Source organism: Zophobas morio, unplaced genomic scaffold (genome assembly GCF_036711695.1).
Source record: "Zophobas morio isolate AGI-343-1 ecotype UQ-CSIRO unplaced genomic scaffold, CSIRO_AGI_Zmor_V1 ptg000021l, whole genome shotgun sequence".
In the NCBI taxonomy this organism is placed as follows: Eukaryota; Metazoa; Arthropoda; class Insecta; order Coleoptera; family Tenebrionidae; genus Zophobas; species Zophobas morio.
Window position 1 is genome coordinate 23004693 of NW_026972126.1, and position 16593 is coordinate 23021285.

A 16593-nucleotide genomic window follows, 5' to 3' on the forward strand; every position below is an offset into this window, starting at 1 on the left:
GGTTTTATCTCGTCAATTCCCGCCACCTTCTCATTTTTCAGGCTGTCAAAGGCTTCGCAAATTCCCTCCTACCAGTGAGTATCAACTCACAAAGTAACAGGTGTGCCAACCTATATAATTCCCAGATTATCGAACTATCAAGAATTTCTGTATGAACATTGTGGATCTTCCACGGAAAATTTAGTTTACATTCTCGACTTACTGACAAGGTTTTGGCGAGTCCGATTCTGCCAGTTTTGGGTAAATTGGCGTACGAATATTATTAGTTTAAGAAAACGGGGTAACTTCAGTGGATCGTAACGAAAATGCCCTAATCACGCATTCTAATCTAAGAGATAGTAGTGTGATTAAACAAATATAAATACGTACTGTAAACAAAAATGTTTTTATTCGTTTTATTTTGACTTAAGTTATTGTTGATAAGGTGCTAAAGTACAAAGTACAATCTCATTACTTGTAGTTCTTAAGTGCAATAACTCCACTGCCTCCAACAAAATGATCAATACTGGGTAAGAACGCAATTTCTCTTAACCCATTTCCTCTGACCCACAAATTTATTCTAATTCATTCAACTGCAGAAAATTATCCGGACTTACCGTTTTTATAACTGGGGCCAGTCGAGGCATAGGCAAAGCCATAGCCCTCAAAGTAGCCAAAGACGGTGCCAACGTCGTAGTGGCAGCCAAAACGGCCGAACCCCACCCCAAGCTCGCCGGAACCATTTACACAACCTACGAAGAAGGTAAAACGCAACCTTAAAAAAAATAATCGCCTGTGTTGTTCAGTTGAAGCTGCGGGGGGCAAAAGCCTGCCTTGTATCGTCGACGTCAGAGACGAGCAGCAAGTCCGGAAGGCCGTTCAGGAAGCAGTCCAAAAATTCGGGGGCATTGACATTGTTGTTAACAATGCCTCTGCGATTTCTCTCACGGCGACGCCGGCTACTGACATGAAAAGATACGATTTGATGTACAATATCAATACCAGGGGCACGTTTCTAGTGTGAGTTTGGTTCAGTCGTGATTCTCTATTTTAATAACGGAAACGCAGGTCGAAAGAATGTTACCCATATTTGCAAAAAAGCGAGCACGCCCATATACTGAACGTGTCACCGCCTCTGAGCATGAAGCCCAGATGGTTCAAAGACCATGTGGCCTACACTATGGCGAAATATGGCATGTCCATGTGTGTGCTGGGGATGCACGAGGAATTCCGGGGGGATAACATTGGCGTGAACGCGCTATGGCCAAAAACAGGTATTAATTAAACCTTGAAATTTAAAATAATAGAAATTTTTGCACTCTAGGGGTGTACACGGCCGCTATGGAAATGCTCAGGGGTACCGAGTCCGCCAAGTATACTCGAAAACCAGAAATAATGGCTGATGCAACCTACGCCATCTTAATTTCAGACCCCAAAACCACTACAGGGAATTTCTTTATCGACGAGCAGGTCCTGAGAGATCAGGGTGTCACAGATTTTGATCAGTACTGTATTGACCCTGCCTACAAAGACCAACTAATACCCGACCGCTTCGTCGACGAGAATATCTCCGAAATTGAAAACCGCTCCAGCGATAGACCGAGTTTGGCCACTCCAAAACTACAAGGCGACGGCAGAATCGTTAAAGTTTTTAAAGTAATAGAACAGAACTTGTCTGCAGAGGCTGTCCAGAAAACTCAGGCGGTCTTCCAGTTCGTCGTTACAGGAGAGGAAGCTGGGAAATGGTGGGGGCCCTTCTTTTGTATGTATTTTTTTAAGAGTTGTTTCCAGGTTCGTCGATTTGAAGAACGGGAAGGGCGCCTGTGGGCGGGGAGACGCCCCTTCACCCCCAGACGCTACACTGACTACGGATACTAAAAGCTTCTTCAGTATATTGAATGGAAGCTTGAAGCCGGCGTCCGCTTTCATGACCGGGAAGCTGAAAATCAGCGGAAATATGCAGAAAGCGATGAAATTGGATGCACTGATGTCGTCGTTGAAAGCGAAGCTCTAAAATAAGAAATAATTATAATTTTTGTACAAGCATTAAAAATAAAACATTTATTTTATTCCGTTTAGTAGGGCTACCAATCTTGTAACAAATACCACCCCTTAAGTCCTGTTCCGTTGGAAATCACGGCTACAAGTAAGCTGACAGCGTCACGTTATCCCGACCGCTGTATTGACTTCTATTCAAGGCCTGCATCTTTTGTGCAGATGGCGCGACCGCCAGCTCGACATGGAACCGCGCACTCCGCTTTCGCCACTTGTTCCTGCATTATTTACCCCAATTCTAGTTAAATGTTCAATTTCTAGAACTCTGATGTTTAACTACAACTGAACAAGTGTAAAAGTTTCAAAAAGAAGTAAGGCATGCATTCTTGTGAACTTTTAAACAGCAAAGAATTCTTATTTGAGATTAAAATTGGACATCAGACAATTTATATGATGGAAACATTAATCAACAAAATAATTACATGGAAAACAAATACTAGCAAAAATTTATAAAACAAAAAAAAACAACTGGTGTGAAATAAAACGTGTCTAGACAAAAAAATTACGTGAGGTTAGAAACTGCAGAGAATAAAAATTTACGTTCGATTTAAATTATACAACAATGAAAATTGCTGAAGTTAAAATTTTGAGATAGAAAAAAAAATGTATGAGGTGAGAAATTGCAAAACTAACAAAATTACATGAAGCTAATTATTCTATGTATCTATGTCTATTCGTGTTATTGGTTAATTTTTAAAAGTGAAGTTATTCAGCTGCATTGTGGGCCATCGTTTTACATTCCCCCAAACAAACACAAAAAAAATAGTAGGCAATCCTGTGGCGATGTACAAATAATGGTCTAAATTCAAGGAATAAAATGCACGTCCCACATGTTGTTAATTTATTCAACGAGATTTTACTGTTCAAACATGTGCTCGGTTTGAAAATACTGTTTCAATATGGCCGCTGCCAGAACAAAGAATTTACCTGATGTTAAATTATGCCACACTTTATCAACGATTCAAACAAAGGATTTACATTCTGCTTCTTGGTGGTGTAATTTTCAACGTCGCGAGAAAATATGTCTCGGTGCTGTGATGACGATATGAAGATAATTGCCTAAGGGGAAAAATTTCACGGTCTTTTTCCCAGAGTTGGACAACGTAAGGTTAATTTAACTGACGTAAACGAGCTACTAGTAATCTAGTGTGAGGAACTAAGGATAGTTATCATGTAACACTTGAGTATAAGCATCCAGAAATCTTATTTATAACTTGATAAACAAAGGATGATACCTGACTAAGTGAATCTCTTGACATCTCCTAGCAAGTGCTCGATCTGAACTATCTCAGGACCGTTAAATTGTGTTAGAACTAGTTAACGATTAAAAACCTAACATGAACTGTGAATTTACAAACAATAAAACAAATTTACACCACATGTTGGCGTCGGTCCAAAATTCGCATATTTCTGCTTGGAAAAACAGCAAGAATTAGCTACGCGTGTTGGGGAAACTGTGACGTCGTCATTTCGATTAATTGCCGTTAACTACCAAAACAACAGTGACACGCCACCTACCCTCTACTAAACAAGTAAACTTCACTACCGACCCTCTACCTAAAAATTCTCTAGCAGAACTACCAACTACCAGAAAAGAACTAAACGTGTACATGGTTGCATATGTTTAACGATTTATTTTTTGTTTTTTTGGCTTCCCATACTTTGTTCAGTATTTTTCTTAATACCACTTCGCTCTCTTTCTCCATCTTTTTCAGTATTTCTGGTTTTATCTCATCACGCTACCTTCACATTTTTCAGGCGCTTAATCTGTGGTCAAAGGCGTCGCAAATTCCCTCCTACCAGAGAGTACCAACTCACAGCGTAACAGGTGTGCCAACCTAGATATTTCCAGATTATCGAACTACATATGTAACTATCAAGAATTTCTGTATGAACATTCACGGACTGTTTTACTGACAAGGTTTTGACGAATCCGATTTTGCCCATTTTGGGTAAATTGGTGTATAATTAACATTGCTTTAAGAAAACTGGGCAAGTCCCGTGGATCGTAACGAAAATGCCCTAATCACGCATTCTAGGCGATTGTGTGATTAAATAATTGTAAATACGCAACGTGAACAAAACTGTTTTTATTAGTTTTATTTTGTGTAAAGTCACTGTTGATAAAAGTGCTAAAGTACAAAGGTTGTGGGGCAAAATTAAATTTAGAGTAGGCTCAACGTTCTTACACAAAAAACCTACAACAAAATAATTAAATAAAAATTTTAATGTTAACCCTGGAGAAGTGTTCTCTAAATGTGAATGTGTAGAACTCGTAACAGTGTTATTACTTGATTTAAAAAAATTCTACAACCCCTCTAAGCCAGTAGTTCTTTTACCTCGTAGTTCCAGTTGCGCATGACACCGACAGGTGACAGTTCAGTGTGGTGTCACTCAAACATTTTGAACTTTGATTTGTAATAATTTGTTGTTATTTTTATCTATATAAGCCCCACAACTTCATTACTTGCAGTTCTTAAGTGCAATAACTCGACTCTTTCCACAAAATGATGAACACTGGGTAAGAACTCCACTTCTCTTAACCCATTTCCATGACCCACAAATTTATTCTAACTCATTCAACTGCAGTAAATTAGCTGGACGCACAGTTTTCATAACTGGGGCCAGTCGAGGCATAGGCAAGGCCATAGCCCTCAAAGTAGCCAAAGACGGTGCCAACGTCGTAGTGGCGGCCAAAACGGCCGACCCCCACCCCAAACTCGCCGGAACCATTTACACGACTTGCGAAGAAGGTAAAACGCGACCTTAATTGAAAAATAATCGCCTGTGTTGTTCAGTTGAAGCTGCCGGGGGCAAAGGCCTGCCGTGCATCGTCGACGTCAGAGACGAGCAGCAAGTCCGGAAGGCCGTTCAGGAAGCTGTCCAAAAATTCGGGGGGATTGACATTGTTGTGAATAATGCCTCTGCGATTTCTCTCACGCCGACGCCGGCGACTGATATGAAAAGATACGATTTGATGCACAATATCAACACCAGGGGCACGTTTCTAGTGTAAGTTTGGCTCAGTCATGATTCGCGATTTTAATAATGAAAACGCAGGTCGAAAGAATGTTACCCATATTTGCAAAAAAGCTCGCACGCCCATATTTTGAACCTGTCGCCGCCGCTGAGCATGAAACCCGTATGGTTCAAGGACCATGTGGCGTACACTATGGCGAAATATGGCATGTCCATGTGTGTGTTAGGGATGCATGAGGAATTCCGGGCGGATAACATTGGAGTGAACGCCTTATGGCCAAAAACAGGTAAACTGTCAAACTAAAAAAAAAAAAATATAGAACCTTGTTTACTCCAGGTATCTACACGGCTGCGATGGAAATGCTCACGGGTTCCGAGTCCGCCAAGTACAATCGCAAACCAGAAATAATGGCCGACGCAGCCTACGCCATCTTAACTTCAGACCCCAAAACCACCACAGGGAACTTTTTTATTGATGAGCAGGTCCTGAAAAATCAGGGCGTTACAGATTTGGACCAATATTGCTGTGACCCCGCTTACAAGGACCAACTAATGCCGGACTTCTTTGTTGACGAGAATATGTCTGAACTGTCTGATAGCCGCCCCAGCGATAGACCAAGTTTGGCCACTCCAAAAGTACAAGGCGACGGCAAAATCGTCCAAGTATTCAAAGCCATCGAAAAGAACTTGTCTCCAGACACTGTTCAAAAAACTCAGGCGGTCTTCCAGTTCGTCGTTACAGGAGAGGAAGCTGGGAAATGGTAGGATCCGTTTTTGTTTGAATTTTTTTAAGGGTTGTTTCCAGGTACGTCGATTTGAAGAACGGGAATGGCGCGTGTGGTCGGGGAGACGCCCCTTCACCCCCAGACGCCACACTGACTATGGATACTAAAAACTTCTTCAGTATGTTCAGCGGAAACTTGAAGCCGGCGTCCGCTTTCATGACCGGGAAGCTCAAAATCAGCGGAAACATGCAGAAAGCGATGAAATTGGACAAGTTGATGTCGTCGCTGAAATCGAAGCTCTAAAATAAGGGATAATCGTTATATTTTTTACAATCAATGAAAATTAAAAATTTATTTTATGACGTGTGCTAGTGCTGCCAACCTTGACACCTGACTTACGTGTCACCACACTAGGACACGTTTCCCCAACACAGACCTTAATTATAACAAATCCTCGATAAAAACCAATTCAAAAAACAAAACAACCCCTTGGTTTTCGTTGTTTTTGTTTTTTTAATCGTCAAAATTATTTCTCGGCAACCCCAGCGTTACCAACCCAACCCCAAAGTCCCTAACCTTCAAACACAAATCTCAGTTATGTCATCAGTAATAAATGGCTTTATTATATTTTCGCTGATTATAACACTCTTCTACTTCGTCGGTCTACTAACCTTCCTCAACGACTATGGCGAGAACAAGTGCGAAATGACCTACATGTTCGAATACCCCCAATATGTGGTAAGTTTGACATTTGAGGTTATGTTTACAAACACAAATTCGCAGAAAATCGCGCAAGAAATCGACGAAAAGTACCCGAAGTATGGCCTGTACGCCTACAGCGAGGGCAGCTTGACCGCCGACAGCAGAAACATGTACTTTACCGGCATCCCCGTGCTGTTCATCCCCGGAAACGCGGGCTCGCATCGACAAGGTACGTACCCACACCCCGTCATTGTAAATAATACAAATCGTAGCCCGGTCGCTGGCGTCGGTCGCGCTCCGGAAGGCCAAAAACGCCCGACTGCCGTTTCATTTCGACCACTTCGGGATCGACGTCAACAACGAGTTCAGCGGCTTGAACGGGGCGGTGCTTTTGGACCAATTCGAGTACGCGAATTGCTCGATTTACAGGATCTTGGACTTGTACAAAGAGCGCAAGAACCAACCGAAGTCTGTGATATTGTATGCCCACTCTGTTGTAAGTTACGGAGCGCTAGAGTAGCGAAAGTGGCCAAAAACGGACTAAATTTCAAACTTTGAAAAAAATTTAAAAATTGTGGCGCCATCTTAACATGAGTAGACGTAACTTTGTTTTTTCGTTTTTGGCCGGATTTCTCAATTTGAGAGTAAAATAATAATAATAATAATTGTTATTTTGTGAAGGGTGGCGTCGTTGCCCGCCGTTTGGTCGAGACCCTCCCTGAAGGTTTAATATCCATCGTTTTGACTCTGGCATCCCCCCATCGCAGAATCCCGTTGACCCTGGACTCTTATATCTACGATTTTTATAAAGCTTTGAACGATACTAAACCTTCAAATACAACTTTTGTTAGTGTTACAGGGGGTAACGACGATTTTCTGGTGCCTTCGTTTCTGACTTCTTTGACATATCCTGATGCTATCAACGTTGCAGTAAGTATTTCCATGGCCAACTACACCTAACAACGTAGGCACTGAAATGTGCCGCTTTGTTGAAAACAAGAACTATTAAACTAACGTCATTTTATAACGTTGGCAACAGTTACAAGGTGGTGTGATTTCAGACCACTCACATCCCGCGCACGTGGTTGTCAGCTGACCACATTTGTATCACGTGGTGTAAACAACTGATTTTGGCGCTAAACAGAGCCCTCTTTGATTCGGTAGATCCAAAAACTAAACAAATATCGACAGATCCCCAATTTCGTAAAAACATGTTCCGCCACCATTTAGTTCATGTGAGTTGGTACTTAAATCGGGAAAAGTCAATCAAAGTCGGTTTTTTAGCACAACGGCCTTAACCCTCTTTTACGTGACGGTTACCCCAACAGTAAAGCCAACATTCGCAATCACGGGGACTGGATCGAACCCCTGGGTAGACAATACGTCGTAAACGTACCCCCACGCAATAGTAGCCCCAAATTCTACATGTTGAGGCTGCTGGATCAGCCCCAACATGAAGCCGCCACTGTAGTCGCTCTCAATTTGGAGACAGTTGATTGGGCTTTCGTGTGTGGGGCGCACATCCCCAATGACAAGACCCGAGTCTGGTAAAGTCGCCATAAGAGTCAAAATCGAATCACAGCTCTAATTTCAGTGAGGAATTCACCCATTTGTCGCACTTGTCTGAACTGTCACCCTCGCACCACTATAAAAGACGCGCCCTCACTGTAAACATGCGCGATTTGATGAAAACCAACCCCGATTGGACTCACGTGGTCTTAAGGGTACTACCAACTGACGAAACTGTTATTTTCCACGTCGATATTTACAACCCCTCGGAACGTCAACAAGTTGTAGAATTACCGCACATGTTGTCGATGAAGCGGCAAACGCTAGTCGCTCAAACGCCAGAAAAAGCCGTTCATTTTGAGTTGGTAGTACCGCAGTTGTACCGGGTCATGCAGTCGTACCAACTGTTCGTCGAATCGATGAACTGTACGTACGAAATGAGGCAGGCCACTGCGACGCTCAAAGTACCATGGGGACACCAAAACCACCACAAGTTCTTCATGTATGTACTTATAAAATTTGGGTTTCACCACGAAAATAGCGGGTTTTTGTAGACATGATGACGATGGACCGTTTCATGTGAGGTTATACGAGTCCAGACCTGAGTGGGCCTCAAATCAGTCGGCTGTGATCGAACTGACCCTTGACCCGAACTGTCGATATAAGGTTAGGTAAGTGGGAGGGGTTAGGTCACAATATGGACCAATGACAAGGTATTATTTGCAATCATTTTTAGTATTCGTTCTTGGTTTCCTGGAATCATGGGACAAATGGCCCGACTTTATTCCCCGCTGTTGCTCGTTAATGTAGCAGCGGTGGTCCTAATGACGTTGAATGCGCAGATGAGACATATGGAAGACAATCGGGATTGTTCGTTCTTTTTCGTGGCGCTAAAAGAGGGAGTGAAGCCGTACTATATACTCACGACCGTAAAACTAGTTTCTAAGTTTTTGAGGTACTTTGTGCCATTGTTTGACCAATCTAATGCATAGTTTGCAGCGTTAAGCCCTTCATTAATAATTTCCCGGCTCCTGATAGGCTGGTCATGTCTCAGGAAGGCAACGATTTTTTTTTGTTGCCACTACTGGCTTACATTTGCAGTGTTGGTATTGTGTGGCTCTTGGGAATCGTCTTGTCAGTGTCTTTGATCGTGTGTGAAACCACAGTACATAAGTTAGCTCTAAAGTAAGTGAGGCGCAAATCCCAACTTCTTAGACCACTACAAAAATGCACTTCAGATTTTTAGCAAAAACTGTCAGTTTCACGGTGAGTTGGTCGGACTACGTGATGTCCGCTTTACACAAAGTCCCTTGTGTAGTGGCAGCGGTTTTAGTCGGTCTTAGTTTAACAACCACGGGAAGTCTAGCCCTCTGCGTCGGAACCGTTTTCTATTTCATGCGGGTAAGCAACCAAACCAAACCAAACTAACCTCCACTACATAGTAACCCAAAGTTGACCCAACACTCGCAAGACTACATCGAAGAACTACTCTGGTACTACCTGCGAAAAATCGGCGACAAGTTCAAACGGCCCAAACCAAAAGAGGAAAAAGAACAACCCAAGAAAGAAGAAAAACCAAGCACGAGTGAAGAAAGCAGCGACTTGGAAGACCTCCTCGAGAAGAAAGAACCCAGCAATAATAATAACAATAACACTGACGCGGAAACGTCAGCTCACGACGCCATGTTTTTCCACATGACCATATTTTTCGTATGGTGTTTGGTGACGATCATCAACGTGCCGTCGGTGCTGACGTGGGCTCACAATTTTAAGTATGTGGGTGTGGCTTAGCCTAAACTCCGCCTGCTGACGAATGAGCTTGCAGGTACAGTACGACGCTCAACCCGGACCCTTCGTTCCTGCCAGGTTTGATCATGAGCATTTGTGCGCTGCCGCTGTGGCAGTTCGATTGGCCGAAAATCGAAAGGTGGGTGGGACAACTGGGTTGCGCTTGACTGATGGTTTGTTTCAGGAGGGGCTACAAGGGGATCGGGCTGTTTATTAACGTGTTGGCGGTGGCGAGTCTGATTTATGCGCCGATTTCGATTTTTAGGTTAAATTATACGCTTACTGCCGCCGTGGTGGTGGTGACTTTGCAGCAGTTGGCGGCGCCGAATAGGGTTTTGAGTGCAGGGGCGGCTCGAGAACGACCGAACTTGTACGAAATGATGAAGGCCAAACTGGAGTAGAAGCAGCGATTTTTTTGGATTCTAGTCATGCCAAGCTGTGCTTTTGCTTAGAAAATTGAGCCTAGCCTGATCGTACTAATCTTTTTACATGTATACGGATTTTTTTATATATTTATTTGTATCGTAGACGATAGTATTAAATTTGATCTCTAGTAGAACACTTCTTGATATTTACATATCGAGTTTTTTTTTTATTGAACAAATAAATGTTTTGCAGTTCTAAACTTTAATGTAAAATGACGTTGGTTATGATTGTGTAGGAGCAGGTTGACGTGGTCAGGTGCTAAGTTTGATTGTTAGATTGTTGAAATTTTGACTCTGTTATTAATGTTGTTCTTAGTTTTTACAATGAAACTATGTAGTTGTGTTGTGCCGGGTAAGGGTAAGTTCGCTGTTATTTCCAGTCACTTTGCTTTAATTGTTTTTGAAACACAACTGAATGTTTCACGATGAGCAATAAAAAAACTAAATAAAAATAATTTTGTAACTGTCTACTTCTTTGAAAATGGTTTTTATGATCCCTATATACATATGTACTGGAAAATTTCAATTTTTGAGAGTCATCTAAAAATCCTACGTACCTATATTAATACAGAAGGCAAAATATAAGCCCCGCCCACCCACCCTATCGCAAGTGTAATGAATTTTTTTTTAATCGTTGAGAGCCAAAGGAGCGCAGTTTAACTGCAAAATTCTCACTATTTCGCTACAAGAAATTACCCCGTAAGACATGTTTTTGAGTATCGTGTTATTCAAAGATTACTGTGTAATATGTATATTAAGAAAAAATTAAAGCCGAAGATTAAGCTCCACCCATACCCGCCCTGATCTAAATAATAATGAAGTTTTAATTTGTTGGCGGACGTAGGGGCGGAGCCTAATTGCAAAATCCATATTTCCTTACAAAAAGTTACCACTTTAAACGTGTTTTAAGTTTCTAAGAATAAAAAAGTCATCACAATTGAGATGGGGCGGGTGGGCGGGGCTTACATTTTGCCTTTTTGTTGTAATATCTGTAGACAAATGGAAAATTTGTATAAGGTATTATCGATTTTGCAATTAGGCTCCGCCCCAGAATTATGAGTAAGTTATATGTGTGCAGTAACACTTGGAGGTCGAACCTATTTTGACTATTATCACAAAAATAATACATTTTTATCATTATTGCATATACCGAGTTTCAACTTAGCACCTAGTGCATAAAAATTATCAATTTTCATAGACATTAAAAGTTAAGTATGAACTAGCTGAAAGAGGTTGACGATAGAAAAACCCCTTTGTCAGATGTCGACACTGATTATCCGTAATTTCTTCTTCGTTTGTCTTATTTATTTTTGCAATATTTTCTAAAACTGTCCTTTCCTTTGTTATCGTCTCAGTACTCTCACTTAATACAATTTCAGGAGTTGCAGTATCTTTTAAGACGGTATCATTATCACTTGGGTGTGTAGTCTCATTTAGTACATTATTTGATAAAATATTAGCATCAGTCATTATGTCCTTATAGTCTAATTCTACTTGTATTTTTCTATTCTACTTTGGTAACGGTATCACAGTTACTTGCAGAGGTTTCGTTATTCTCACTAATTTCGTTAAACTCAATCATCACAATCGGGATGGGGTGGGTGGGCGGGGTTTATATTTTGCCTTTTTCTCTTAATGTACATAGTATTTTTATACAACACGATACTCAAAAACATATTTTTAATTTCTTGGAAGGAAATAAGTATTTTGCAGTTAAGCTCTGCCCCGTTGGTTCACGGTGAATAAAAAAAATCATCAATTGAGATAGGGTGCGCGGGCGGGGCTACACTTTTCATTTGTTTATTAAGTTGTGTAAACTTCTTTTAATAAAATTTAAAACATCTTTAAAGTAGAAAATATGTATAAGGAAATATCGGTTTTGCAATTAGGCTCCGCCCCATAATTACAAAATCCATATTTCCTTGCAAAAATGTACCATCTTAACCATATTCTAAGTTTCTTGTTGTGAAAAGATGGCTGTGTATATTAAGAAAAAAAAAAAACAAAATATAAGCCCCGCCCACCCACCCCATCCCGATTGTGATGATTTTTTTTATTCATCGTTGGTCAAGAAGGCGGAACTTAACTGCAAAATCCTTATTTTTCTATAAGAAATTAAAAACAAATTTTTGAATATCGTGTTGTTCAAAGAATACTATGCATTGTACATTAAGAAAACAATAAAGCTAAAGATTAGGCCCCACCCATATAAGCCCCGATCTTAGTTCTCAATTGTTATGAATTTTTCATTCGTTGTCACGTCGAGGGGTGGGGCTTAATTGCAAGATCCATATTTGTCTACAAGAATTTACCAATTTAAACATGTTTTAAGTTTCTTGTTCTGAAAAGACGACTACTTATATTAAGAAAAAAGGCAAAATATAAGCCCCGCCCACCCACCCTATCTCAATTGTGATGATTTTTTTATTCATCGTGAGCCTAGAAGGCGGAAATTATCTGCAAAATCCTTATTTTTCTACAAGAAATCAAAAACATATTTTTGAGTATTGTATTGTACAAAGAATACTATGTATTGTACATTAAGAAAACAATAAAGCTAAAGATTAGGCCCCACCCATACCCGCCCCGATCTTAGTTCTCAATTGTTATGAATTTTTCATTCGTTGTCAGGTCGAGGGGTGGGGCTTAATTGCAAGATCCATATTCGTCTACAAGAATTTACCATTTTAAACATGTTTTAAGTTTCTTGTTCTGGAAAGACGACTACGGATATTAAGAAAAAAGGGAAATTATAAGCCCCGCCCACCCGCCCCGTCTCAATTGTGATGATTTTTTTCTAATCGTCAGGAGCCAAAGGAGCGGAATTTAATTGCAAAATTCTTATTATTTTTCTAGAAGAAATTACCATGTAAGATATGTTTTTGAGTATCGTCTTATAAACTGTGTAAATATTAATGCAGTTTTCATTCGTTGGCAGGGCTAGGGGTGGAGCCTAATTGCAAAATCCACATTTCCTTACAAAAATTTACCATTCTAAACGTGTTTTGAGTTTCTAAGAATAAAAAAATCATCACAATTGGGATGGGGTGGGCGGGCGGGGTTTATATTTTGTTTGTTTTTTCTTAATGTACGTAGTATTCTTTGAACAACACGATTCTCAAAAACATGTTTTTAATTGTTTGTAAAGAAACAACGATTTTGCAGTTAAGCTCCGCCTCCTTGGTTCACAGCGAATAAAAAGAATCATTACAAATGAAAGTGGGCGGGTGGGCGGGCTGACATTTTGCCTTTTTGTTTTAATATGTGTAGACTTCTTTTCACATTATTCAGCATTATTTTCGATTTTTTTTCTTTTCCCAACTATTTTGAGTGTCATTTCTATGACTTTTTGTTTTCAGAGCTACTTCTTAAGCAAATGGTAAGTTTAAAAGGAAATTTGCGCCAAAATTCAAAATGAAACTAATAACTTTACTTTGACACACACATTGAAGATTTTTCTTAACAGGAGTAATTGTAATATAAAATAAGATTGAGGTTATATTCTTATAATGGTTGACAAACATGTTGTAACTAATAACGATTTTAATTATCACGTTTATCACACAGTTTGAACCTAAAACGTCATAATGAACATAAATATTACTGAACGTACCCAACACATGATCCATGACCTACTTATTAATACTTGTTGCTTTAGCAGTACCCACCACTTCAAGAACTAAAGTGACAAGTACCACCAAAAACCCAACTTTTTCTGTAAGTACTCGATTATTCGCCACAAACAACCCCTCAGAATCTCATTTCCAGCCACAATGAACCCAACCCCTCCTCCCCAAACCACTCAACCTCTCTTAACCTTCCACACCTGCGAAACCAGATCCCTCCCTCTAATGGAAAGCACCACCCCCAAACCCACCTGCGCCGCCCCCCTAGAACCCTACAAGTGCCCCTGCGCCTTCCAAACCACCCTCCTCGTCAACCTCCTCACTCACTCCTCGCCCCCTCATCGAATCTTCTACTGCAAAAACTGCAACTCCTTCAGCTACTCCTCCATCATCTTCCTCCACCACAAAACCCACTGCAATAAAAAGAAAACCACCAAACTCTGGTTCGAGTGTGAGCACTGCTTCTACAAAACCACCGTCAAACAAACCCTCCAGCGTCACGTCGTCGCCAAACACACCCCCGCCAGGCAAATCCAGTGGTTGCAATGTGAACTGTGCGTCTACCGCGCCAAACGCAAGGACCACCTGCGCACGCATGTGCGCTGCATGCACCCCCAAGACGGCGACAAGTGGCTTCAATGTGAGCAGTGTCCGTACAGGACCACGCAGAAGGACCGCATCCAGAAGCACGTGCTGTGCAAGCACAGTTCGGAGTACGGGTTTCACTGTGACCAGTGCGAGTACAAGTCCAAGTTGAAGTATCACCTGAAGACGCACGTGCTCAACCAGCACCCGCCCCCGGGGGCGGTGCAGTGGTTTCAGTGTGCGAATTGCGCGTTCAAGTGCAAGGTCAAGCAAGCGTTGAGGAGGCACATGGTGCTGAGGCATAAGAGGCCGAGGCGGTTGGGGTGTGGGGAGTGCGGGTATAGGGCGAAGCGGGAGGGGAATTTGGTGAGGCACATGGGGAGCCATAAAATTAGACAAAAATAAAAAACGTAGAATAATATGAATGACGAAAATTGAACTTTTCTTGAAAGATTTATTTATGCTTTGTTACGTAGAACAGACTGATATTTTCGTTTCGATTATATTTATATGATTTTTATTTATAATACAATAAAAGAGCGGACAATAAACAATTTAGAGAGAAACAATGTCTTTAATAAACATTGGAAGTAATAAAAGGACCTAAGACAGAACCTTGCAGTACACCACTTGTACAAGAGAACAAGTCATACATTAATTTCCGCATCCGTACTGACTAATCACAAAGCACATCCACGTCGAATTTATTCAGTCTCAATTTATCTATTTCTGTAATTTTTCATTTCTGTAATTTATCGATTTTTCATTTTTTCGATCAATCAATTTTTAATTTCTCCATTTTTAATTTTTAGTTTTTCGACTTTTCATGAGTGTTTCGATATTTCAGTACTACAGTTTTTCGGTTTTACAATTTTTTGTTGCCTTTTTCATTTTCTAGATTTTTCAGTTTTTCGATTTTTCAACTTTTTAATTTATATTTTTTTTAGAGTTTTTGTGTATTTTTTAATTTCAGAACAAGTTTTCTTTTCTCGATTTTTAATTTTCCGACTTCTCAATTTTTTTCAATGTATCGGTGTTTCGATGCTTCAGTACTTCAGTTGTTCCTTTGTTATTTTGTCTTTTTCAATTTCTAGATTTTTTAATTTTTTAATTTTTACAGAGAGTAGAGTAGTAGAGTTACAATTTTTTGGTTTTTAAATTTTTTGATTGTTCAGTTTTTGATTTTTCAAATTTTAATTTTTGAGTTTTTCAGTTTTACAATCTCGCAATTTTTCAATTTTACAATTTTTCGTTTATTCAATTTCTCTATTTGCAATTTCTGTTTTGCAATTTTTCGAATTTTCATTTTTTCGAGTTTTTGAATTTTTTTTATTTTTCAATTGTTCCATTTTTGATTTTTAAATTTTAATTTTTTACTTTTAGAGTTTTTAGATTTCTAGTTTTTCGATTTTTGTTTTGAAACTTTTCGATTTGACTGGCAATTTTTCGAGTTTGTTTATTTTTGAATTTTTCGATTTTTGGGTTTTCCGATTTGCAACTTTTCAATATCTACAATTTTCATTTTTTTTTAAATATCTCCATTTCTAATTTTTAGTTTCAAGAATCTTAATTTTCAGTTTCCCGATTTTTAATTTTTCGACTTCGAATTTTTCAGCGTTTCGATATTTCAGTACTACAATTTTTTGTTTTGTAATTTGTCTTTTTCATTTTGTAGATTTTTCAGTTTTCCGGTTTTTAATTTTTCAATTTTTCGATTTTGAATTTATCAGTGTATCGATGTTTCAGTACTACAATTTTTCGACTTTACAATTTTTCGTTTCTCATTTATGACTTTTTCAATTCCTAGATTTTTTTGGTTTTTTAATATCTTGATTTTTCAATTTTTGATTTTTCAGTTGGCCTATGTTTCAGCTTCGGTGGTTTTTTCAATTTATCGATTTCTCAATTTTTTGACTTTTTAGTTTCCATTTATTTAATCTCTCGAGTTACAATTTTCCAATTCTACAATGTTTTTTTTTTTATTTTTCGATTCTTCAATTTTGATTTTCAAATTTTTATTTCAGTTTTACAGTTTTTAGATTTTTAGTTTTTCGCTTTGTATTTTGAAACTTTTCGGTTTGACTGGCAATATTTCGGGTTTATTTATTTTTGAACTTCAGTTTTTCATTTCTTCGATTTTTCAATTTCTATATTTTTCGTTTTTTTCAATCTTTCAAGCTGAGAATTTTTCAGTTTTCAGTTTCTTCAGTTTTGCAGTCA

General features: G+C 39.5%; 4 protein-coding genes across 4 annotated transcripts; all 4 read left to right on the forward strand.

Annotated features, from left to right (window-relative positions):
- The first annotated feature begins 387 nt into the window (after nucleotides 1-387).
- LOC135132048 (hydroxysteroid dehydrogenase-like protein 2) lies at nucleotides 388-2048 on the forward strand. Its single transcript, XM_064059969.1, has 6 exons — nucleotides 388-509; nucleotides 579-742; nucleotides 786-999; nucleotides 1048-1253; nucleotides 1304-1724; nucleotides 1771-2048. Exons 1-6 carry the CDS (start codon nucleotides 496-498, stop codon nucleotides 1991-1993), a joined length of 1242 nt encoding a protein of 413 aa, XP_063916039.1. The 5' UTR covers nucleotides 388-495; the 3' UTR covers nucleotides 1994-2048.
- A 2341-nt stretch (nucleotides 2049-4389) lies between these two features.
- LOC135131915 (hydroxysteroid dehydrogenase-like protein 2) lies at nucleotides 4390-6100 on the forward strand. Its single transcript, XM_064059781.1, has 6 exons — nucleotides 4390-4555; nucleotides 4624-4787; nucleotides 4833-5046; nucleotides 5095-5300; nucleotides 5351-5774; nucleotides 5819-6100. Exons 1-6 carry the CDS (start codon nucleotides 4542-4544, stop codon nucleotides 6039-6041), a joined length of 1245 nt encoding a protein of 414 aa, XP_063915851.1. The 5' UTR covers nucleotides 4390-4541; the 3' UTR covers nucleotides 6042-6100.
- An 88-nt stretch (nucleotides 6101-6188) lies between these two features.
- LOC135131913 (GPI inositol-deacylase-like) lies at nucleotides 6189-10632 on the forward strand. Its single transcript, XM_064059780.1, has 14 exons — nucleotides 6189-6476; nucleotides 6522-6669; nucleotides 6713-6936; nucleotides 7122-7370; nucleotides 7502-7675; nucleotides 7725-7987; nucleotides 8035-8451; nucleotides 8504-8620; nucleotides 8686-8904; nucleotides 8949-9134; nucleotides 9188-9350; nucleotides 9402-9721; nucleotides 9775-9876; nucleotides 9922-10632. The coding sequence occupies exons 1-14, from the start codon at nucleotides 6336-6338 to the stop codon at nucleotides 10136-10138; spliced, it is 2940 nt and encodes a 979-aa protein (XP_063915850.1). The 5' UTR covers nucleotides 6189-6335; the 3' UTR covers nucleotides 10139-10632.
- A 3130-nt stretch (nucleotides 10633-13762) lies between these two features.
- On the forward strand, nucleotides 13763-15182 carry LOC135132444 (zinc finger Y-chromosomal protein-like). The gene is made up of 2 exons (XM_064060536.1): nucleotides 13763-13879; nucleotides 13931-15182. Exon 2 carries the CDS (start codon nucleotides 13936-13938, stop codon nucleotides 14776-14778), a length of 843 nt encoding a protein of 280 aa, XP_063916606.1. The 5' UTR covers nucleotides 13763-13879; nucleotides 13931-13935; the 3' UTR covers nucleotides 14779-15182.
- Nucleotides 15183-16593: the final 1411 nt, after the last annotated feature.